Genomic DNA, 25003 nt, shown 5'->3' with positions numbered 1-25003 from the left:
TCCACAAGTCCGGTTTGATAACAATAAAGGAAACCTCCTCTGAGGTCCCGGTCCTTTGCTTCTCCCTCTGAGGCACGGCCACCTGCCATGAGGTCTTGGTATCTTGCTTCTTTCCTGCGTCTCTCTTTCCTACTCACTGAAGGCAGGTTCTCTTTGTACTTGCCTCAGAGGCCCCTGCGTCTAGCACAGCACTGGACCACAGCGAGTGTCAGCACATGGGGATTGGAGGGGCGAGTAGAACAGAAGCAAGTTCTGTGGAAGGGCAATCCCACCCTGGAATTCCAGGGCAATCCATTTGGCTTTCAAACCCCTGGCTGGGCTGGGCGCGGTGGCTCACACCTATAATAGCAGCACTTTGGGAGGCCGAGGTGGGTGGATCATTTGAGGTCAGGAGTTTGAGACCAGCCTAGACAACATGGCAAAAGCCCCTCTCTACTACAAATACAAAAATTAGCTGGGTGTGGTGGCAGGTGCCTGTAATCTCAGCCACTCTACTCGGGAGGCTGAGGCAGGAGAATCGCTTGTACCTGCAAGGCTGAGGTTGCAGTGAGCTGAGATCACGTCACTGCACTCCAGCCTGGGCAACAGGGTGAGAGTCCGTCGCAAAAAAACACCAAAAAAACACCCTGACCGTTTAGGCAAAAAGGGGACTGCCCCCGGATTGTATGAGCTTCAACTTCTGACTAGGGAAAGCAGATACACTCATCTGCTGAGATGACGTTTTCCCCAGGATTCACTTCTGGGAGAGGTGTATTGCAAGAGGCTTTGGATCAAGGGCGTGCTAGAGAAACAGAAAGCCCCATACATCCTGCAAGGTGTCCTCGCAGGTGAGTGCCTCAGCAAACAGCAAAATGAAACACAGCCCGTGCCCTCCCATCCATCAGCCCAGGATCCGGTCCCTAGGCACAGCGTGTGCTTAGGAGACAGACAGTGTTGCTTCACGCCCCCGACTTCACCGAGGCATGCGTCATTCCAAACGCTGTCGCTGTCGACGCCGCCAGCAGCCTCGGCATCTCTAAGTGTCCTGGGGATGCCTGGGCGCCCGGCTGCTCCATCTCCACTACTCTTTAGTTACAGAGAGACCAGCACTAAACAGACTTGTGCTTTATTAGGCCATAACACTTTCTAAAACAGTTTCTTCTAAGAAAATGGCTACTATTATGCACAAATAAGCACTAAGTGGGATCTTTTTTTTTCTTTTTTTTTTTTTTTTGCTTTCCATTTTCAGAATGTAAACAGTTTTAGCTGTACCTAAAGTGTTACCACTAGCATCTTCATTATGGAAAACTCTGCTGAGGGCAGGCTTTTGAGAAGACTAGACGTTATTTTGGCTATTAGAGCACAGCAAATGGCTGCGAATGGCAGGGGTTTACAGAGGTAACTGAGCAGACAAACAAGAGTGGCAAATGAAAACATATAACATTTGCATTCTCCCTTTTATGGTGCACCATAAAAATGCTCAAAGAGATGTTTTGCTCACTCTACAGTCAAAGGTTACTAATTAAGCAAAGCATTACTGAGCCAGAAATACCTATAAAAGCTGCTGCATTTTTTTTTTGCAACCCACATCTGAGCATCAACTTATTATAGGGCCTTTCAATGGGTTCCTCCAATGATTAGGATCCTTCATTCCATAATTCACTGAAGGTAACTCTAAGTAATAAAACCTTCTTGGTGCACTTTTAAAAATGGTTAGCATCTAAAGGAAACTTTTCTGCAAAGAAGATACGACTGAAAAGCGGATGAAAGGGAAGAAATGTGAACGCTCTTCTGGCAGAGAGTGTTGTGGTGGGAGCTTTCGTCCCTGCCCTGCTCTGCTGCTCTCCGCCTGGGCTCACGTTCACAGAGCCTCGAGATGGGGCTTGGCTGTTAGGACCTTCCTGGGCCCTCCATACCCAGCTGATGGGTTCTATTGTTCCTTCCTCAGTGTCCTCCCGGTACCCCAGCAGACCTCTCTGACATCACCTCCCTGGCTTCTATGTGATTAATGACTTTGTATCTAGACCACGTGCTCTGGAGTCTTTCTCCTCCCCAAATTCTAGCCCAGGGCCAGGCACAGACTAGGAGTCAACCGCTTCCTGGGTGAGAGGCTGTGAGAGGCAGCCCTGGAGTCTCCCTACAGCAGAGAAGGCCTGGGTTTGTCTTGCATCCCATTCAAAGGGGGTGAGGTATAGGAGGCCCCAGAGGCCTCATCTACACTAGTCACAGCCTCAAGGGCCCCGCTGCCTGGAGTTTAGGACAGCTGGGCTTCATGGGTGCCTCTGGAGCCTGCTGGACCAGGGAGCCCATGGGACATTCTCAGAGAAGTGGCTGGGGAATGAGAGCCAGGCGTCCTGGGAGGACCACGGGACAGGGGGTGGGCGAGCACAGAGGGAGGCTGGGACAGAGCCACAGACAGCCTCAGGGACTGGCAGGTTTCTCAGAGGAGATGCATTCATAAAGTTGCTCAAGCTCGACAGAAAGCAGAAGTCAATGTAACACCATGTTCTAGTTCTCTCAATCACCCGTGAGACAGGCACTGTTATTCGGGCTTTACGGCTAAAGAACATGACGTAAAAGACTTCCCTAAAGCCTCACAGCTAGAAAGCGATGGAGCTGGGATTCCGGGCCCTGTCGCTGTGATCCCAAAGCCTGTGCTGCTTGTGTCTACACCCCCGACGGTTTTGTTCTGCTCGCTGCTTGTCACGGTGTCTTTCCTGGGGGATGAGTCAGAGATGATCCGTGGAATGTGATGAAGGCCAGGAAGGTGGCACGTGGAGAGAAGCAGTGTGGAGTTCCCCAAAAGAACGTGTGGCCAGAATTCCAGCATTAAGAATGAGAAGAGGGGGCTGCAGAACTGTTCTTTCCCTGGACGGAGCTGTAAAGGTGTTGGGTGGTGATGTGGAGGGTTGGAGTATATTCTGCTTGAGTCTGTAGAAGGCTGAACAGTGGCTGTTATCTACACTGGCCTGCCAGTGAAACACCCTCAGAAGGTGTTTAAAGAGATGCCTGCTCATTCGTCATTGTTAAAAGCATACCTTGCTGTTGGCAGGGTGCAGTGGCTCACGCCTGTAATCCTAGCACTTTGGGAGGCCGAGATGGGTGCATCACCTGAGGTCAGGAGTTTGAGACCAGCCTGGCCAACATGGTAAAACCCCATCTCTACCAAAAATACAAAAATTAGCCAGGTGTGGTGGTATGTGCCTATCATCCCAGTTACTCAGGAAGCTGAGGCATGAGAATCATTTGAACCTGGGAGGTGGAGGTTGCAGTGAGCCCAGATCGTGATGCTGCACTCCAGCCTGGGTGACACAGTGAGACTCTGTCTCCAAAAAAAAAAAAAAAAAAAGAAAGAAAAGAAAAGAAAATGGCAAATGTGGAGAAATCTAAGCCAGCACTCACTGTGAGACAGAATGCCCCAGTAAGGATCATTGCCTTTGTAGATATAGAAAAGTGAGGCAGAGTTGATGTGCTGGACATATAACAAGTATGACTCGACTGGACTTCAGGAATTTTTAAGTCCTGTGCTTAAGTCCTGGAAAGAAGATAGTGCAGTCATGTTAGACTTTGATAACTTCAGTTTATACGCACAAATTTTAAGGGCAGCAGTGAAAGAGTCCAGTCAGGGGTCAGGATCTGGGCAAAGAAGGCATCCAAGCAGAACAGTGTCCAAGCAGGGCAACAGCCCACTTTGATCATACGACTGGCCACATAGAGTGGAATTCAGCAAAAAAAAAATAAATATACTGAGCACACTGGGAGCCAGAGAAGGGCTGGGATAGATGTAGAAAAGGGGAAGCTCACATAAACTGAGGGTTTTCATTGTATTTGGAGGTGATAGTGTGAAATAATGCTTTTCAGTATATGTGGCTAGATACAGAAACTGACCTAGCTATAGACATATGTACATTTCCTAGCTGGGAGCAGTGATGCCCCAGTAGCAATGAGCACACTACTGCCTGCATCTTGGTTTCTAAATCCCACTCTCCACTGCACTAACCCAAGGTTCCCTGGAGAAATGGCTGGGAAAGAAGGGAGAAAGAACAAGATGAGTTGGGAACATCTTGTGCCAGAAGATAAGGAAGTGCTCAAAGAATGATGGAGACATCAAAAGACTACAGAAGCCAGCTGGATGGGCTCCCGGCCACCCCCAAATGGCCAAATGGAGGGAAGTTTGAGCATCATAATTAGCAATGATAGCAATGGGTTAAAATCTGTTACCCAAAATAAAAAGTCATGAGTCCACACTGATGATAATTAATGGAAAAATAAATGAGGAGAAAGCTTTCGCTTTCAGGAATAGGCCAATGGATAAATGTAGAAGAAATGACTGAATTTTTAAAAAATCACTGGTGCCCTCATTGCCCTAATTAATTCCAGCAAGAAATATTAATGGATGACAAACTGGTGGATGAGACTGGAAAGAGAAATGAGGTTTTTAAAGAATCTCAAAGTATCTTCTCACAAAATACTGATTAATTGTAAAGCGGGTGGTGCAGAGGTGGTGGTAATTTTGGAGTGGAGAAATCTCAGTCAAGTTAGCGAAATAACTGGACTAACAACGGGACATGCCAAGGCCAAGTCAAACCCAACAAGGTGTAGCAGGAGGCGCCCAGCATCACTTCCCCCACATTCTGGCCAAAAATGCATCACCTAGGACGACTCCTAAAGACACTGGGATAAATCCAAATTGAGGGGAATCAGGGAAATAACCGGCCTGTAGTCTTCAAAATTGTCAACGTCACAGAAGTCAAGAAATAACTGAGATCACAGGAGACCACTGGGTGCAGCCCATGTCCTGGAGTGGGGCCTTTTGTTACCAAGGGCTTTTGTGGAAAACTGGGCAAATCATGGATGAGGCCTTTGGGTGGAAGGGAATTCTCTGTAGGATTCTTAAGGCTTGTCTGTAGTTTCTAAAACACTTTTGAAATCAAAGGGAAAGATTACCCTTCAAAGGAATTGGAAATTCCACATGAAATGTTTAACCATTGGCTGCAGGCTGTGAGCTGGCCCAGGAGTCAGGCAGCCCCAGGGAGTCACCCGCATGTGGGCTCCACGTGACGGAGCTTCCCTGCCCTGGACACTCAGAGACAGACCAGGGAGGTGTGCAACCAACACAGGCCTGGGGAAGGGGCAAGGCCACAATGGGGAAGGCAGGAAGCTTGCCCCGTTCATTCTTCTCTGGAGCACTAAAACCTCTGAACTGCTGGAGAATAGCAGCCCGGGACAGGCTGCCTGAGCACATCTTGCCTCCAAGGCCCAGCACAGAGGCCCCCTGAGGCGGGACCCTCAGCGGAGATGCAGATCTGTCATTTCCAAGCCTCACAAATGGAAGAGTGCTGCAGCCTCTGCCCCAGGGGTTCTGATGAACTGAGTCGGGGTCTGGGCGCCTCCACACCCACAACGTGTGGCAGGATTGGGGGGCACTGAGCACCCTGTGCAGATGCCCATGAGGGTCTCACCTCCACCTGAGAGACCTCATCCTGCAGATGCCCACGAGGGTCGCACCTCCACCTGAAGGAGGGTCTCACCTCCGCCTGAGGGAGGGTCTCACCTCCGCCTGAGAGAGGGTCTTACCTCCACCTGAGGGAGAGTCTCACCTCCATCTGAGGGGCCTCATTGCGCAGATGCCCACGAGGGTCTCACCTCCACCTGAGGGACGGTCTCACCTCCGCCTGAGGGACCTCATTGTGCAGATGCCCACAAGGGTCCTCTGCCTGAGGGCTAAGGAACACAAGCTCAATCCAAACTTTGTTTATGAAAACTGGTGAGAAAATACACTATCGATCTTAAAACCCAGGCAAAACCTACAACCAGAAAAGGCCAAATTCACTTATGAACATGGATGCAACAATCTTAACCCCAAACAAAACAAACATCATGACCAAATTGCTTCTGTCTCAGAAGCTCCGGAATGGTGAAACAGAAGGGCAGTGTGAACCGCCTTACCAACAGATGAAATCAGAAAAACCAAATGAGCAGCTCAATAGATGAGAAAATAGTCTGATGCAATTAAATTTATTTATGCTTAAAAAAACCCCCAACTCCTAGGAAATCAGGATCAGAAAAGAATCATCTTAACCCAATACAGGCTGGATATATTTTTTAAAAAGCCTACATCAATGGTGTAAATGTCATACCTGATGATAAAATCTTACAATAATTTCTTTAAAGTAACAAAACAAAGATTGTCTTCTATCACTCTCCCAATTCAACATGATAGAAGACGCTTTAGCCCTCCCAGTAAGATTACAAAATACTCAAAGAAGAAGAAACAAAAAAGAGAAAGAAAGGATATAAAAAATTCAAACGAAGAAACAAAAACTGTCGCCATTAACAGATGATATGAATTCTTTATAGAAAATTACAGTAAAACTAACCAACTAACAAGAGAATTCCCAAAGTTTCTGGCTGTAACACCAATACACCAGGCTGAGCAGCCACAGACTTCCGAGGTTTGCAGGCTCCAATCCGGCTTCATGGCTTGGCTGTGTGACGTGGGCAGGTAACCCAACACCTTCATGTCTCATCTGTGACACGGGGTTATAACAGCCACCAGAGAGCCATTATGAGAATTAAACGTGTTCATAGTTGTGAAAGCACTTAGAACACAGAAGAGTTTATTAAAGAAACAAAAATATTTAAAAATCAATTGTGTTCCCCTATGCAAACAACACAGGCAGAAAATATCATTTAAAATAGCCACACTGGAGTTAACCCTCATGACAACCTTGCAGATGGTACTACTGACCCCATTCTCCAGATGGAAATTCAGGCTCACAAAGAAGTTAAGAAGCACGTCTACAGAGCTGGGAAACAGGGGTGCTAAAAAAGGGGGGAACCAGGTCTGTCTGACGCAAAGCCTGTATTCTTCACATTACAGCTTTTGAGGTATATTGATCGCCCCTCATTTTCCTGCCTTTCTGAGAGCAGGTGAAGGCAGGATTAGAGAGCCCAGTGCTTTGCCAAGAGAAAGCAGCTGAGAAAAGTAGGTTTAAACAAGTGAAAAGAGGTAGCATGTTCCTGGACAGAAAGATTCAACACCATCAGATGTCCACAAGAGTGGCCGGGAAAATCCTAAGAAAGTCAAGCAATGCGTGTGTGTGTGTGTGTGTGTGCGCGTGTGTGTGTGTGTGCACACATTGGTTATGGGGAAGCAGGCCTCACCAGATATTAAAGCACAGTTTAAAGCCTCTCTAAGTAAACAATGTGGAATTAGTGCATGAATAACCAGGCTAATAGAACAGAATGAAAAGTTCAGAAACAGACCTAAGTGCGTATGAGAATTTAATGTTACAAATCAGGGAAAAAAATGGTCATTTTAATAAATGGCACTGAGGCAATTACGTAGCTATTTGCAAAATGATGAAAATGGATTCATACCTCACTCCATATACAAGAACCAGTTCCAAATGGATGGAGTTCTAAATGTAAAAATGAAACCAGAAAATTGGCACCAGAAAATTGGTTGGGTTCCTTTAGAATCTGAAAGTGGGGAAAACCTTTCTGCCTATGATTCAAAAACCAGAGGCATGCAAGAAAGGAGTCATAAATTAGACTTCAATTTTTTTTTTGCATGGCAAAAAATATATACATGTTGCTGCTGGGAATGCAACATGTTACCATCTGCAGAAGAGGGATTTGGCAATGTCTGGGAAGTTTACATGTGCAATTTGCCTTGTGATCCAGCCAACCCATGCCTGGGAATCTCCCCCAAAGATACAGTGGCAAAAATACAGAATGACTATGCAAAAGGCTGAAAACAAGCTTAAGGCTGAATGAGGCCCCCTGGAGATGCCCATACCCTAATTCCTGGAACCCATGAGTACGCAGCCTTATGTGGCAGGAGAGGCTCTGCAGATGTGATTAAGGGTAAGAACCTTAAATCAGGGAGGTTATGCAGGTGAATACAAGGTAATCACGAGTCCCTAAAAGTGGAAGTGGGAGGCTGAAGAGCGGGCCAGAGAGATGAGAAGGAAGGAGGAGGAAAAAGCCAGAGTCTGAGAGGACTCGACCTGCCCCGGCTGCTCTGAAGATGAAGGAAGGGGATCCCGAGCCACAGACCGTGGTGACCTCCAGGAGCTGGGAATGACCATGGCTGACAGCACAGTATGGGGACCTCAGTCCTACAACCACAAGGACTGAATTCTGCTGCAACCCGAATGAGCCTGGAAGCTGACTCATCCCCAGAGCTTCCGGAAGAAACATGGCTCTGGTGAGACCCATGCTGGACTTCTGACCTGCAGAACTTGAAGATGACACATTTATGTTGTATCAGCCACTCAGTTTTTGGTGATTTGTTATGGCAGTGATATAAAACTAATACACATCCCAATGCGTGTCAGCAGAGGACTAGCTACATAAACAAACCCCAGCTCATGCACACCAGGCAGACCTGTGCAGGTGTGAGAAGAAAGGACAATTGCACACATGATGCCCAGGGGTGTTCAGGGTGTGCTGTCACAGCAAGGCGCAATATGCCACCTTCCATAGAAGAAAGAGGAAGTACACATATACGTAGAGCTGTTTATGTTGCCAGAAAGAAAAAGGAAAAGGATAAACCAAAAGTCTAATAAATATGGTTATCTATGTGGCAGACAGGCAACAGGGTAAGGAGACAAATGAACAGAAACTTCTCTGAATATCACTTTTTAAATTGTTTTGACTTTGAGATCATGTAAATGAGTTATATCCTCAAAAATTAGTTTAAAATCCTCCAACAATTTTTTAAAATGTAAAATGAGCTAGGTGCAGTGGCTCACACCTGTAATCCCAGCACTCTGGGAGGCTGAGGCGGGCAGATCACTTGAGGTTAGGAGTTCAAGACCAGCCTGGCCAACATGGTGACACCCCATCTCTACCAAAAATACAAAAATTAGCCAGGCGTGGTGGCGAGCACCTGTAATCCCAGCTACGCAGGAGGCTGAGGCAGGAGAATAGCTTGAACCCGGGAGGTGGAGGTTGCAGTGATCTGAGATCATGCCACTGCACTCCAGCCTGGGTGACAGAGTGAGACTCCATCTCAAAATAAATAAATAAATAAAATGTAAAATGATTTTTAAAGAAAGTCAGTGCTAAAAATTGAAGCAAAAAAACAAAACAAGTCCTGAAATGAATGCACTTAAATCTGTATCGAGATAACCACAATGAGAAAAGAACAGTGTGGCTTTAGAACAGTACTGCAACTGTACTTGTATACTGTAAGTATAAACTAAATATATTATAAACTGAATATAAACTGTAGGTATAAACTGAATATATTACACTTCCGTGGTATAACACATTCTAAGGACAAATACTTAAATTTCATTCAGTAGTCTCTGTTAGTCATACCACTGAGATTATAATTTTGAAACTCCTAATAGTATTTGTGTTTTAACATAAAGTTTTCATATAAGTAAGATACACAGGCAAATTCACAGACCACAGGTTGAACCTCTTAATACAATAGGAGAATAAAGAAGATAATCGCGTTAGGAGTCCTAAAAAGCACAGTCTTAGAGTAAGGGAAAATATATTTAAAATATACATTTAGGCTGGGCGCAGTGGGCTCACACCTGTAATCCCAGCACTTTGGGAGGCCAAGGCGGGTGGATCACTTGAGGTAAGGTGTTCGAGACCAGCCTGGTCCAACATGGTGAAACCCCATCTCTACTAAAAATATAAAAATTAGCTGGGCGTGGTGGCGGGCGCCTATAATCCCAGCTACTCGGGAGGCTGAGGCAGGAGAATCACTTGAACCCAGGAGGCGGAGGTTGCAGTGAGATCGTGCCATTGCACTCCAGCCTGGGTGACAAGAACGAAACTCCATCTCAAATAAATAAACAAGTAAATAAAATAAAATAAAATAAAATATACATTTAAGTAACATAACATAACATAACATAACATAACATAACATAACATAACATAACATAACATAACATATACATTTAAGGTCAGTAACCTGAAATTTCACTGGAAACGTCAGTATGAACTCATGATGTTTCAGAAAATATGTTCTGTCTACTGGAAAGGTGTCGAAGCAGGGACCAGCTGGGAGTAATGAGATCCACCTTGGTGCTCAGGTTATCGTCTTTAAACAGCATTTGACACTCATGAAACCAAGGCCCTGCAGGCATGGCTCCATCTCAGCTTGAGGCAGGAAGTCATCAAAGAGTGCAGCCTCATGCTGGAGCCCCAGGATGTGAAAGCCTCCCTAGGCCAAAGACAGGCCAATTCTAGGTTCAAAAAGAATAATGACTGCAGGTGACTGAAACCCACTGAACAGGTAAGAACCTATGCTTTCATGATGATACTCAGCAAAAGAGATCACAAGACAGAAAAAGAAAGAAAAATCTATTTAACATTGGAAGTAACCAGGGGACCAATTCCTCACCCTGGAAATTGGTAATTAAGGGAAAAGAATTAAGCATTTATTCTGCCTTCCTGTATTTGAGAGTAAGTAAATAGTCTGAGGGATGAGCGGAGATGCTTCTTTTTAGAGTTCCAACAGCTAAATGAGGAAAGATTGATAGAAGTATGAAATTATCATCCTGAATATCCTAAGAACATAATTAATTCAGGCAAAGATCATGGATGGATGAGAGCATTAGATAAAAAGCGGATGGAGAAATTCACAAGGCAGGGCTCAGGCCGCTACGCTCTGCCACCCAACTTAGCATCCCTGAGTGGGGCGACTAGACCTGCGTGCCTCCACCCTGCTGCAGTAACGGGGAAGCAGTCTTAGGGAGGGAGGGAGACAGACAGAGAGAGAGGAAGGGAGAGAGGAAGAAAGGAAGGAAGGGAGAGAGGAAAGGAGAGAGGAAAGAAGGGAGGGAGGGAGACAGGAAGTAAAGAAGGGAGGGAGGGAGGAAGTAAAGAAGGGAGGGAGGGAGGAAGTAAAGGAGGGAGGGAGGGAAGAAAGAAGGGAGGGAGGGAAGAAAGAAGGGAGGGATGGAGGAAGGAAGGAAGGAAAGGAGGGAGGGAGGGACGAGAGAAGGGAGGGAGAGAAGGAAAGAAGGGAGGGAGGGATGAAGGGAGGAAGGAAGGGAGGAAGGAAGGGAGGGAGGGAGGGAGGGAGGGAGGGAGGAGTGGAAATGGAATCTACCAGTTCTTTGCAATGAACTTCCAGTTTACAGGGCAAACGGGGTAGAGGAACAGGTCAAGTGACCCCACAAGGATGTAACCAGGTGCATCTCCAACGCAGACGTCACATGGGATGACTGGCTGGGTTTTCTCAATGAGGTAACTGCATGGGGGAAAAGAGTGGGAGATTCCACTAGATTAACAGAGCTGTAACCTATAGTGACAGGAAGCAGATGAGTGGTTGTGGGGACGGGGAGGGTTGGTAGGGAGGGATAGTGGGGGCTGCAAGGGCACCTTTGAGGGTGAGGAACCTGTTCATTATCTCAACTGTGGTCACAGCTTCCCAGGTGTGTGTATATGTGTAGCTAAGTCAAAAGCTGTCAAACTGTCCATCTTAAATATATGCAGTTTAAACCTGTATGTCAATTGCAACTCAATAAAGCTGTTTACATTTTTTTTTAACAATTTGAGAGACATGACAACAAAATGAATAGTGTGAACCCTGTATGAATCCTACGTTTATCAAAACCACCATAAACAGGTGTTTTGGAAAATTTGGGGGAATCTGAGTGTGAACTGACTATTAGATGATATCGAAATGTTCAAATTGCCAGGTGCGGTGGCTCATGCCTATAATCACAGCACTTTGGGAGGCCGAGGCTGACAGATCGCTTGAACTCAGGAGTTCGAGACCAGCCTGGGCAACACAGCAAAACCCTATCTCTACTAAAAATATAAAAAGTTAGCTGGCGTGGTGGCACACGCCTGTGGTCCTAGCTGCTCAGGAGGCTGAGATGGGAGGATTGCTTGAGCCCAGGAGGCAGAGGTTGTAGTGAGCTGAGATCACACCACTTCACTCCTGTCTGGGTGACAGAGTGAGATTCTATCTCAAAAAAATAATAATAATTTTATCAGGTGTGACAATGGTATCATGAGAAAAGACATCCATATTTTCATGTAAAAATTTCTTTTCTTTTTTTTTTTTTTTTTTGAGACAGAATCTCACTCTGTCACCCAGGCTGAAGTACAGTGGCATGATCTCGGCTCACTGCAACCTCCGCCTCCCAGGTTCAAGCAATTCTCCTGCTTCAGCTTCCTGAATAGCTGGGATTACAGACGTGCGCTACCATGCCTGGCTAATTTTTGTATTTTTAGTAGAGATGGGGTTTCACACGTTGGCCAGGCTGGCCTCGAACTCCCAACCTCAAGTGATCCGCCTGCCTTGGTCTCCTAAAGTGTGGATTACAGGTGTGAGCCATCACGCCTGGCCAAAGTTTTCACTGAAGTAAGACATACAGGCAAGCTCACAGACCACTGGTGTATACACAAAATAAGCACCCAGATCAAAAGACAGCACTCCTGCCATTCCAGACGCCCCCTCCTCAGGTGGACCCCTCCCAGTCACTGTCACCCCCACGGTAAGTAACCACAAGGGTCCCAGGAAAACCTGTTATTCCAACACCAAAGATTACCTCTTCCTGTTTTGGAACATTCTATAAATGGAATCACACAGTATATGCTCCAAGCAGGGGTCTGGTTTTCCTTTTGTTAAACATTATGCCTGTGAAATTCATCCATATTGGCATGTGAACAGGTATTTTAGACACATGTGTGATGTGTATGGGGGAAAAGTGACATGCGGTCTGAAATATGCTTCAAAATACGCCAATAAAAAAGCGGGGATGGATGGATGCAGCAAAATCTTGAGGATCATTGACTTTTGCTGATGGGTATAAGAGGGCTTATTCTATTCTTCCTTTTGCATATATTTAAGATGTTTTACATTAAAAATGTAAAACCTCTTTAGAGGTCAGGTGTGGTGGCTCATGCCTGTAATCCCAGCGCTTTGGGAGGCCGAGGCAGGCGGATCACGAGGTCAGGAGATCCAGACCATCCTGGCTAACAAGGTGAAACCCCGTCTCTACTAAAATAGAAAAAATTGGCTGGGTGGGTGGCGGGTGCCTGTAGCCCCAGCTACTCAGGAGGCTGAGGCAGGGGAATCACTTGAACCTGGGAGGCAGAGCTTGCGGTCAGCCGAGAAAGCGCCACTGCACTCCAGCTTGGCGACAGAGCAAGATTCTGTCTCAAAAAAAAAAAAAAAAAAAAATAAAGAAACAGGTTGTATGACATAAAGCTAGGATGCTATGGCCAAGAAACTGTGCTGAGGGTCCCCACATCACTCCATGTCTTTCCCTCCCAGATGAGCTGAAATGCAACACTCTCAGACTCTCCTGCAGTGACACGGGGCCACGCGACCAAGTTCTGGGCGACGGAACATGGGCAAAAGGAGCGTCATCCACTCCTAGGCCTGCCTGGATGCACAGATGAGCTTTTGTATGTTGAGCCCTGAAGACGCTGGCGTTTCTGTCGCTGTGGCCTGCCTAGCCCTAGCGTAACACCACATTCTAAAGCCTGCAGAGAGTGCTGCCTCCTGGCCTCAGCTATGTGGCATCGTCAGACACCAAAGACCACAGCGCATGCTTCTGCGGGCCTAAAGGTATTGCCCGGCTACTTCTGCAGATGGATTTTAATACTAGAATTGGTTTTCATGAGACATCGTGATTCTTGTCCTATATTTAATCTTAAGCGTTTTAAAGTTTGCTTTCATCAATTTAGTCTTCATTTGCTAAAGACTGATTTTCTTTTTTCTTTTTTTATTGTAATTTTATTATTATTATACTTTAAGTTTTAGGGTACATGTGCACAATGTGCAGGTTTGTTACATATGTATACATGTGCCATGTTGGTGTGCTGCACCCATTAACTCGTCTTTTAGCATTAGGTGTGTCTCCTAATGCTCTCCCTCCCCACCCCCCCAACGCCACAACAGTCCCTGGTGTGTGATGATGTGAGGTAGGGCTCTACTGCTATTTTTCCTAAGTAAATAATTGTTCCAGCCCCATTTGTGGGTCAGTCCCATCCAGATGGTTTGCACCTTCAGGATCCTCCTTAGACTTTCAGAAATGTTTGCTTAATGAAACTTTTGAAGAGATAGATAGGATTTGTTCCCTAATTTATGGCCAATTTCCAGGAGTGGATCGTCTTGCAGCATAGCATAAGTACAGTCATGAAAACCACAAGGATTTTACTACAGATAATAACTATTTTGAAACTTTACTACTCCTAATAATTTGGCCCTTTATCTTTTTCCTCCTGCTTTTATTGGAACATGGAAGTGGCAGATTGCACGGCTTCGCCAATGCCAGCATGATCCTATTCAAGCCTGGCACTGTCCCAGACCCCTGCGTGCTCCAGCACTTGCACAGCTGGAGTCGGACCGGAAGTCTCTCAGCGGAGTCCACTCTCTCAAGTCCTGTGGAACCCGCCCCCAGCTCTCCCCAGACTCACTCCCTGCCACCGCAGGGCTTGCTCCCCTCCCTCCAGCACCCACCCTTCTCGCTGTCCCTCATATATAACAGCTTTCCCACAGCTGGAGGTCTTTCTTTCCCAGACAGCACTTTTCTCCTCGACAGCAGAAACTCAGCCAGCTTTGTCTACTGCAATAGCCCCCGTGCCCAGAATAGTGCCTGCTGATAGAACAATCGTCTCTAAAAATATTGTTGAATGAATGCATAGCTAATGACACACAAGCTGTACCAAGCAATTAATCCTATTAGTATATTTAGTAGCTAATTGTGATATAGAATTTTTAAAAACTCAATCAACGACGCTATCCAATTTTGGGTACCTATTTTGAATCACAACTTTCATTTTAACCCTTCTTATCCTTGTTTTATCACCTGGTAGGACCCCAGACTGACATCTTGTTCTTTGTCTTCCTACATTCTGCCCTGGTATCTGGGCTATCTCCAGCCCCTGGTTCTCCCCCTCCAAGCACACCCATCTCCCTGACACCCCAGGCCATCATCTGCAGGGGCACCACTCATTCACAGGCCCCAACACTGCTCTTCGGAAATGCCAGCTCCCGGTCTAACAACACACGTACCTGCCCCTCGACAATCCACCTGGAGATGGACGTTTTCCCGTCATAGCCTGGCCGGAACTGAAGGGTGGCGGAGCGAGGGCTGATGTTGGAAATGACCAGGTTGGATGGGGCACCAGGAAGGTCTAGAGAGGAACCAGGGAGGAAAGGGAGAGATTTACAGTCCATCACAGCTTAGGAAAGGTATCAAACATGTCAGCTTCAAAAGTAAACAGTTTTGAAATGATTCTATACCAAAAAAGGATTTGTTCTCAAAACCATGAAGGTGAGAAGCAGCACAGCTTCCCCAGGGGCATGATCAGTGCATGGTTTTTGCTTTAATGGGGTGACCCAGTGGGCTTTAGGAGACACGTCGCTAACATGGCCTCCCTGATGAGAAACTCTGCAGGCACACATCATGTCTTACGCATCTCTGTACTTCGTAGGTAATTAACAGATGCTGGCTGAATGAGGAAAGGATGAATGAATGTAATTCTTCCTGGCTCCTCAAGCCACACACAGAACGAGCGGGCCGTACTTCCTCTCATAATTACCGCGGCCTCGGAGGGATGGAGGGAAGAGTGCACAGGCCCAGGGTTGCTCCCAGGTGGCGTGACACCCGGTCAGGATCGCCTGCTCCCAGACGGTGTGACACCTGGTCAGGATCAGGTCTTGAGCCTTAGGCTTCTTGGATTTGGTTTCCAAGACGACCAAATTCTCATGCAAGTGCAGAACTCTCCTTCCTCTGCCTCCATTCAGTTGCTCGGGCAACTGGATAAGGTGGAAGGTGGGTTCTGAATGAGCCTCCCATTGAGGGTGCCCGTGGCTCAAGCCTACTCCTAGATGAGAGACCCTTCAGATGCCGCTCCCCAAAGAGCATCTCCCACCCAGAATTGTAGCACTATGAGTTCAAAATGAGAGCTTTTATGTTACTGTGCCATGCAAAATACTCTAGAGAAAGATAAGGGGATAAAATGGGGAAGAAAAAGAGAAGAAAAATGCAAGGCTAGTGCAGCTTTCAGACCTCACTATCTCTGAGGAATGCTTTCCTCATTTGCTGTTGCTTGGGGTGTTTGAAACCAGGTCTTGCACACAGACAATGAAACTATTTGGGTGATCAATTCAGTATCGGCATGGGCAGGGTCTGTAGGATCTCAAGGGTCCTTTCCACATCTAGTTTTTAATGAATTTGAAATAGAAAATGTTTAAATTGAAGGACAAGTGGACTCTTTCTATTTCTCAGCTCTCTGGATTTTTAAATGGTTCTTCAATCATTAATGGCGATAAACTTCAAGCACAGTAAACAGAACATGGTGTCCCCAAAGCAGTCCTCGCCATTTGATTTGCCTCCAGCCACCACCCAGGATGAGTGGGTAAGGCTTTAAGACCCCTCTCCAGCTACAAGCATTCAGCCTTGGCAATGACGGAACAGCAACTCCAGTGCCTCCCTGCACCTTGGTTATCAGGGGTTTGGCCAAAGCAGCCAGGCCTCAGTTTCCCCTCTAACACTCCACTCTGTGGCTCCAGACGTAGTGTGCATCAGAGTGTTTCTGGAAGCACAGCCTTCCGGAGGTCAGCTAACCCATTTCCCTGCCCTGGATAAACAATGTCCAAGACATCTCAGGAAAACCCTGGTAACTTGCACCCAGATGTGCTTCTAGTGTTAACCTTGGTTGCTGTATATACCAATTTTTACCCAATTAAACCACACGCCATCATCACTGATATGGTTTGGCTGTGTCCCCACTCAAATCTCATCTTGAATTGTAACTCCCACAATTCCCATGTGTCATGAGAGGAACCCGGTGGGAGGTAAATGAATCATGGGGGCAGGTCTTTCCTGTGCTGTTCTCATGATAGTGAATAAGTCTCACAAGATCTATGGGTTTTAAAAACGGGAGTTTCCTTGCACGGGCTCTCTCTTTGCCTGCTGCCATCCATGTAATACATGACTTGCTCCTCCTTGCCTTCCGCCATGATTGTGAGGCCTCCCCAACCATATGGAACTGTAAGTCCATTAAACCTGTTTCTTTTGTAAATGGCCCAGTCTCGGGTGTGTCTTTATCAGCAGCATGACAATGGACTAATACAATCATCGCTACTGTATTGAAAGTATTCATGGCATTTTAGATATGCATTGATAACTGGCTTTAAACACTTTCAATGTGTGTTCTGGGAACTGGCTGAGGCCAAAGCAGGAGGGGAAGACAGAAGGGACGTGAGGCCATGGTGGAATGCGCTGGAGAATGGGGCTGAAGTGGGGTAAACACCCATTTACCCTCCAGCATCTTGGCAGGAGACCACCACTCCTTTTCAAGGCACTCAGTGGCTTCCACACCAAAGTGCCAATCAACTTCTAGCCTCAGGAATCTCCAAGAGAAAGGTGACAGCAGGAGGACCGCACACGATTCTACTGACCTGGGGGCACTCCAGAAGAAATGGTGGATGAAGTCACCAGGCCAGCGCCCACGGCGGTCACAGCGGCCACGTCGATGGTGTAGGTGGTGAGAGATGAGAGGCCTTGGATCTTGTACTCGTGCGTCGTGCTGTTCAGGGTGTGCGTGAGACGAGAGTCGTTCCTGCCGTACACCTCCCAAGAGATCTGATAGCCTAGAAAGCAACAGGACCAGACCAGCGTTGGTCTCCTGAAGGCCAAGGGCTCACCTGGATTCCACAGCACCATCGTTGCAGGCTTGGAGCTATGGAGAGCTTGGCTGGATGTGCTGAAGGCACCTTAGAGCCACTGTGCTACTGACATGAGACACAGGTCAAGGCTCCTTCCTCTGTGTGCCCATTGTGATCTCATAAACCTGCTTATGGGAGTGACGGTCCCACCACAGGGGACCATCCCTCCCTACCAGGGCGAGCTTCACAAGGACAGGGCCTCTGGGATGCTCTGGTAACCTCAGCACCAGGTGCGTGAACTGAAACATGACGACAGCTGCCAGCCTGCTGTGCTCAATTCAACCTTCTCTTGTCAAATTATGAATGCATTTCACCAATAATTCCACTAAAAAATGTTATGTATGTATATATGTATGTATGTATGCATCTATTTATTTTTGAGTCTGTTGCCCAGGCTGAGGTGCAATGGTGCAATCATAGCTCACTGCAGCCTCAACCTCCTGGGCTCAATCCATCCTCCCACCTCAGCGTCCTGAGTAGCTGGGACCACAGGCGTGAACCACCATGCCTGGCTAATTTTTTGTATTTTTTTGGAGAGATGGGGTTTCCCCCTGTTGCCCAGGCTGGTCTGGAATTCCTAGGCTCAAGAGATCCTCCCGCCTCGGCCTCCCTTAGTGTTGGGATTACAGCCACTGTACCCGGCCAATCATTTCATTTTTGGAAGCCGATATTTTTTGTACCTTAAATCAATGGCTTGCTCTTCGGTTGTAACTAATTCATGGAAACACTTCTACTTTTTCCTTTATGAAATGACTGAAAGATCACTCTTCTGTTTTGCAATGCACTGGAAAAGTTTTTCACCTGAGTGTGTGAGTTTTGCTTCTAGCTCTCTCTCCCCTTTTCAAATATCCTGTTTTCTAATAAATTTGATTTCCCCCTATACTCTTCAGGCCAGTGGGGCCTCACGATGAAAATTTATTCAACCTGGGATTCCACTGTGACTTGGGGCTTAGAGAAAAAAGACCTGCGGGGCACGGTGGCTCACACCTGTAATCCCAGCACTTGGGGAGGCCAAGGCGGGTGGATCACCTGAGGTCAGGAGTTGGAGACCAGCCTGGCCAACATGTGAAACCCCGTCTCTACTAAAATACAAAAATTAGCCATGCATGGTGGCGGGCGCCTGTAATCCTAGCTACTTGGAAGGCTGAGACACGAGAATCACTCGAACCTGGGAGGCGGAGGTTGCAGTGAGCCGAGATTGCACCACTGCACTCCAGCCTGGGTGACAGAGCGAGACTTTGTCTTAAAAAAAAAAAAAAAAAAAAGGAAAGACCCAACTAGCTCCTGAATCAATCAACCTGCGTGGAGGGGAGTTTACGTGATCAGAGAGCACTTAAAAGTGTCTTTTAAAGAGGGAGACAGTGGTGGAAAGAGCTCATAGGTCCACAGGCAAAAGAAAACAGCTGAAAACGCTTGCTCTTCCCTATTTCTAGTCAATAACCTCAGGGATATAGAAGCGCTAGGACGCACCTGAAACTTCCTCCTCACTCTGATGAAAGCAATAAATAAAGCTAGGAGTTGCACTTGCACGTAAACAAGAATTTAGAGAACAGCATCTTGAGACTTTATATTTTGAAAAAATTTAATGTCGGAAACTGCTCCCCCTGGCCGTGCCACAGGCCCCGTACAGCCTGGCAGCTTCTGTGTGCGGGCTGAGGGGACTCCCGTGTGGGCTGACGCAGTGGGGAGCTCCAAGGAACAAGGGCCACCAGAGGGGCGGCCTGGCTGCTGGGGGCCTCCAGAGCACTTGGAGCACCTGCCATCCTGTGAGTTGTCACCAAGTGGTGCTGCCTGCCTGCCTTTGGGGTCTCTGCCTGGGCCCAGGAGGGTCACTAAACCGTCCTCTGTGGTGTCTTCATCAAAGGCGCCTGGCTGCTTCTCAGGTCCTGGTCTCCTTTTCCTCCTCCCAGTGAGAGGGGAGAAGGCTGACTACCCAGGCCAACCACTCATCATTGCCTTCTCCCATCTCCTTCCTAACTTTATTTAAAAAAAAAATATATATATATGTGTATATATATGTGTATATATATATGTGTGTATATATATATGTGTGTGTGTATATATATATGTGTGTGTATATATATATATATATATATATATAGAGAGAGAGAGAGAGAGAGAGAGAGAGAGAGAGAAAGAGAGAGAGAGAAAGTAAGTCTTGCTCTGTTGCCCAGGCTGGAGTGCAGTGGGGTGATCACGGCTCACTGCAGCCTTGAACCACTCAACTCAAGCGATCATCCCACCTCAGTCTCTCAAGTAGCTGGTACTATACGCATGTGCCACCATGCCTGGCAAGTTTTAAAAATTTTTTGTAGAGATGAGGGTCTCACTGTGTTGCCCAGGCTGGTCTCAAACTCCTGGTATCAAGCGATCCTCCCACCGCGGCCTCCCAAAATGCTAGGATTACAGCCGTCAGCCACCACGTCCAGCCTGGGCCCTGCCTTCGCTTTACATCTTAGCATTTCCCTCATCTGCCCAGCCTGATGTCTAAGACATCTAGCCTGCCCCATTCATTCATGTAACCCTCACAACACACCTTTCAAATTGGAGCCATTGTTATCCTATTTCACAAAGGAAGAAACCAAGCCACAGAAAGCTTCGTGGACTTGCTGGAACCCCAGACAGCCCTCAGTGGATGAAGGAAATAATGGATACATGGTCCATTTCCAAGACAAAGTACCTTGAATCAGCTTAGGTCAGCAAACTACAGAAGAAACAGGATACACTAAGCCCCTGCTTCAATCGCAAATGCCTGCTTCTCAGCCTCCCCCCACCCCTCAGTTGTCCCCACCCCAACCAAAGAAGTTTAGTCTAAGATGAAAGTTTACTATCCTGCAGAATAGCTCGTTTCGTCTGTTCTTATCAGCCTGCCCAGCTACTTAGGTCGTAAGTCAAACACCTGAAGACCCTCTGAGCTGACTAGGATTGCAATGCATTGTGGGCTGCAACAAAATGCAATAGGACAACCCTAAAAAAACACCTACAGCCCCCTGCCCAACAACCAATAGGTGATGTCCGGGAAGACTGTGACCCCCCCCCCCCCCACCCCCATAGTGCTCAGCCTATGAGGAACCGGGAGAGGGGCCTGAGCACTAGGGGATAAACCGCTTGTTGTGACTGTGCCGAGTGTGCCTGCTCACCAGACACTCGATCTTGCAAGACCGTCATTAAAAGTCTCACTTTCGCTGTTCTCCGGGTCTCTGAGTCCATTCTTTGGGTTGGGACGGGTGAGTTTGTTTCTCACGGTGGATGAGACCCTGCCTCTCAAAGCGCCTCCTCCTCCAGCACCTCCTCCTGACGTGTGCAAGGGAACCGAAAGACATCCCTGACCTTGGTGGGTCACGCCTGGTCAATCGCTAAATAATTTGATCCTCGGGGTCTACTCTGAACCTATGGGAAGAGCAGTCTTTGTTTAATATTACAACTTGTCTGCCAGAAAATTTTATTTGTTTAAAAGCTGTTTTTCATCAGAATTTACTGAAACACAGCGTCATGTTTGTCATGTCGACCTAGAGCTGAAACACGGCAATTCCAGCGTCTTCAGGAAGAGCCAGTGTTGATAGAATTTATTAGGATCAACATTGATAATATAGTGTGCTCAAATGGTTGTGGATACAAACAAAAACCAAACGGACAACTAGAGAGGCTGATCTGCAGAGAAATGCTAGCAGAGACGGCGCAGGCCCAAGACGTGTGATGCCCGTGAGCACAGACAGAGTGGTGGGCGTGAGGTGGGAAAGACGTCCCCTAATTTATGAACAACAGCTTTTGTGGGAGGTGCGTGGAGGGCTCGGGCAGTGCTGGCCAGGGGAATGCATCCTCTGCTTCCAGCTCCCAGAGGAGAGAGGAGAGAGGCGCCCGGAGCCAGGAGCGGGGGTACCTCCCGCTTGGCATCCTACCTGTTCCCAATGGCTGCCTAACTGAGACTAATGGCCAGAGGAGCTTCAGAAATAATTTTCTGTTGATCTGAAGTAAATTCTCTAGAAGAGAGCAGTGCATCCAATCACAAACTGTCTGTCTGCATCCTGGCCCTCATAAATCAGAGTTTACGGAAGGAGAGTGGAGGACGCTGAAATTTACAACGAGCGCGCAATGGGCAATTTACTCAGGCAGGCGCAGCCACCCCCTGCTCCGTGCTTCCCTCTCATTCCAGGCCTCGAATTAAAATGGAAGCTGGGGGTGCTCACCACAGACCAGGGCTAATAAACCTACGTTTCCAACAGCGCCTCTGGCCAGTAAAGTGGTGCCGAGCCCAGGCCCAAGCCGTCAGTCATCCTGGGCTCCTGCAGCTGCCTTTAATAGCAGGTGCAGCCTTTGCAGGAAGCCTGCGAGAGCATGGTGGTGCCGCACCAACACTTCCAGAAACCGGCAGCCAGGTTTGCCCACGAACACAGTTTTTCTTTTGCTCTTCTCAATGAAACACTCTGCCTTCAGCACAGAATAGAATTTCATGGTGCTGCCAGCATGTTCCACTGGAAAACTATGTCTACATGGTGGGTGCTGGGGGGAGCTCCCCTGATGCGGGCATCACTGGGGGCACAGGGTGATGCTGGGCTGGTAAGGTGATAACATCCGATCTCATCTCCTCTAGGACCTTCTCCTCCAAAGAGCTACAGGCGTCCACTGCAGCTTCTGTGACACAAGGTGCACATTACAGTGAGCAGGAAGGGAAAACACACAGGCCACACGCAGAAGGGGACAACGTGGCTGCCGAGAGGAACCTGCAGAGAGTCTGCCTGGCACTCGCACTGCAACTTTGCTGCCCCTGACAGCACAGGCACCTCCAAACCCAGGCCTCTGGCTACACCCAGCCCAGGAAAACTCGAGCTTCGAAGTCAAGCTCCACAATAAACAATAGACTGCTGCTTGTAACTACAGGTATTTGTTTAAATAAAACATGAAAATGAGTTCATGAAGGCCCATTAGCTGGTGAAACAGACGATCATAAATTGGAAGTATTGGCAACCACTGCTTAGCCGTGAAATGTTGGCTCAACGTGAATAATTATGCCCATGGATTTTTTTCTTTCGGCTTTAAACAGGAAAGAAGTGTGTGCTGTGTTCACAAAGGGCAGGGCAGGGGCTAACGTGTGTATCTGTAAAAAGGGAATTCCTTCTGTGTACACACGTCTACCAAGGAGTCTCTGCCAGATTTCCAAAACATGGCCGACTGCGGACCTGAAAGGCGACTGGGCAGACGGTAGGGCAGAATTCTTTCTTTCCTACCCGGGCAGCCCTGTTTCTGGGATCAGTGGTAAGCAGAGCTCTAATTCCAGCCACCGAATTGGTCCCTGAAGGGTCTGAACTGCAAAGTCTTCTTCTTCCGAATGGTAGCCTCCTGCTCAGCTTTTAAAAATCCTTCCTCACACTAGTTTGTTTTTCCTTTCTTTGAATGGTTTAAAGCAAGATTAAACTAGGTTCCTGCAGTCTATAGTGGCCTCCCCTGCTCAGTTCCCCCTGCCTTTGCTTAATTCCTTCGACTCCAGGCAACAGGAGGCCCTTTTAATTGTACACACTCAGCACTTGCAATTCTCAGACGACTTCAGAATGTGCAACAGATTGTGTCCAATTCTAGTAGTGACTTCCCCCCATTCCTGGAGTTTTCACACTGTTTAAAGTGGGCACTTCAAAAGATAAGCTTCTGGAAGGCAGAGCCAGATTCATAAATTTACTTTTTTTTAAAAGTTAAGGTGAGGCCAGGCGTGGTGGCTCATGCCAGTAATCCCAGCGCTTTGGGAGGCCGAAGTGGGTGGATCACCTGAGGTCAGGAGTTCGAGACCAGCCTTATCAATGTGGTAAAACCCTGTCTCTACTAAAAATACAAAAATTAGCTGGGTGTGGTGGTGCACACCTGTAATCCCAGCTACTTGGGAGGCTAAGGCAGGAGAATCATTTGAACTGGGAGGCAGATGTTGCAGTGAGCCAAGATCACACCACTGCACTCCAACCTGGGTGACAGAGAGAGACTCCATTTCAAAAAATAAATAAACAAAAAATTAAAAACCCCACAAAGTCCAGCTATATGCTTATAAGAGGCACAGCACACTTTGGGAGGCCAAAGTGGGTGGATCACGAGGTCAGGAGATCGAGACCATCCTGGCTAACATGGTGAAACCCCCGTCTTCACTAAAAAATACAAAAAATTAGCCAGGCGTGGTGGCTCACGCCTGTAGTTCCAACTACTCGGGAGGCTGAGGCAGGATAATTGCTTGAACCCAGGAGGCAGAGGTTGCAGTGAGCTGAGATTGTGCCACTGTACTCCAACCTGGGCTGCAGAGTGAGACTCCATCTCAAAAAAAAAAAAAAAATTTGAGAGATGGCACTGGCTCCAAGGTGACCTTGTGTATGGGCTGTGGGCACACCGCTCTATCAGGGGATCTGGTTGGCACAGATGATTACAGGAGAGTCTACTGATGAGTAGGGGTGGGGTTGGCACTGGGTTTGCTATGTAGCTGGAGTTCTGTGTAGAAAGAGGTCACTGTAGGAACACCGTCTCCCACTGTGCCCCAGGGCACCTGGGATGCTGCAGTGACCTCCCGGGAGCACTGCAGGGAAGCACAGGACACTCAATGCCAGTGGGACACACGTGAGCCTCCAGCTGGAGGTGGCTCCATTTCCGGGTCAGAGCACGCCACAAGTCCTTGGACATATCCTGTCTTTGCAGAGCAGAGTTTTTGGTGGATGTTGTGATAAGGAAGCAAGTACTGCCTGGAAACCAACGTGAACTGGGAAATGACGGTGACGAGGGACCATCTGGTCCCAAGGTCTGAGAAGGTGGGCAGTGCCAGGCGGGTGCAGACATCCCATTAGGAACTAACTGTGGTCACTGAAAAAAGAAATGCAAGTATTATTTCTTTCAACTACTGTGTAGTATTTTTTAAATGGCAATTATAATTGTTAGCGCATATTAACACTTCCGTTGTTTGGACCTAACTACTTAATAAACAGAACCGTCAGGCATTTCTGTGGCCTCGGGGTGCTTTGAGAAATTATGGAGATGCTAAGAGGACTGTGGATGGGGTAAGTAAGCATCCCATGCTGTGGGGTTCAGAGCATGGTTCAAACCTCACCCCCAGCACATCAATGCTGCAGAGGAGAGAACGCGCACATGCCCATGGGCTGTGATGAAGGGACGTCACCACCCTAAACCTCAGCCTTGTCATCGCCAGGCTTGGGTTATAAGACACCCCTTGTGTGGTTGCTGAGAAAGCAAAATGAGATCCCGCAAGGCTAAGGTGCCAAGCACAGGGGAAGTGGCCAGGGTCATCATTGCCGCTGTCATCCGGGACGCCAGTGTGGAGAAGAAACGGCCCCCAACCCTGCAGCCTGGCAGGAGGGAGAGACCACCTGA

At 47.6% G+C, this 25003-nt stretch overlaps 1 protein-coding gene across 3 annotated transcripts in view; it reads right to left on the bottom strand.

Moving 5' to 3' along the window:
- Positions 1-25003, bottom strand: part of SDK1 (sidekick cell adhesion molecule 1) — a 965237-nt gene that overhangs the window by 170601 nt on the left and 769633 nt on the right. For all 3 annotated transcript variants that reach the window (XM_055346825.2, XM_055346826.2, XM_055346828.2), the window contains 2 exons: positions 17387-17578; positions 14993-15114 (listed from right to left, as the gene is read on the bottom strand). In XM_055346825.2, the coding sequence (XP_055202800.1) occupies positions 14993-15114; positions 17387-17578 (314 nt within the window). The remainder of the gene's footprint in view (positions 1-14992; positions 15115-17386; positions 17579-25003) is intronic.

The sequence above is a fragment of the Gorilla gorilla genome, chromosome 6 (assembly GCF_029281585.2).
Source record: "Gorilla gorilla gorilla isolate KB3781 chromosome 6, NHGRI_mGorGor1-v2.1_pri, whole genome shotgun sequence".
In the NCBI taxonomy this organism is placed as follows: Eukaryota; Metazoa; Chordata; class Mammalia; order Primates; family Hominidae; genus Gorilla; species Gorilla gorilla.
The sequence above is the reverse complement of the archived record's forward strand: the minus strand, read 5'-3'. Positions and strand labels throughout refer to the sequence as shown.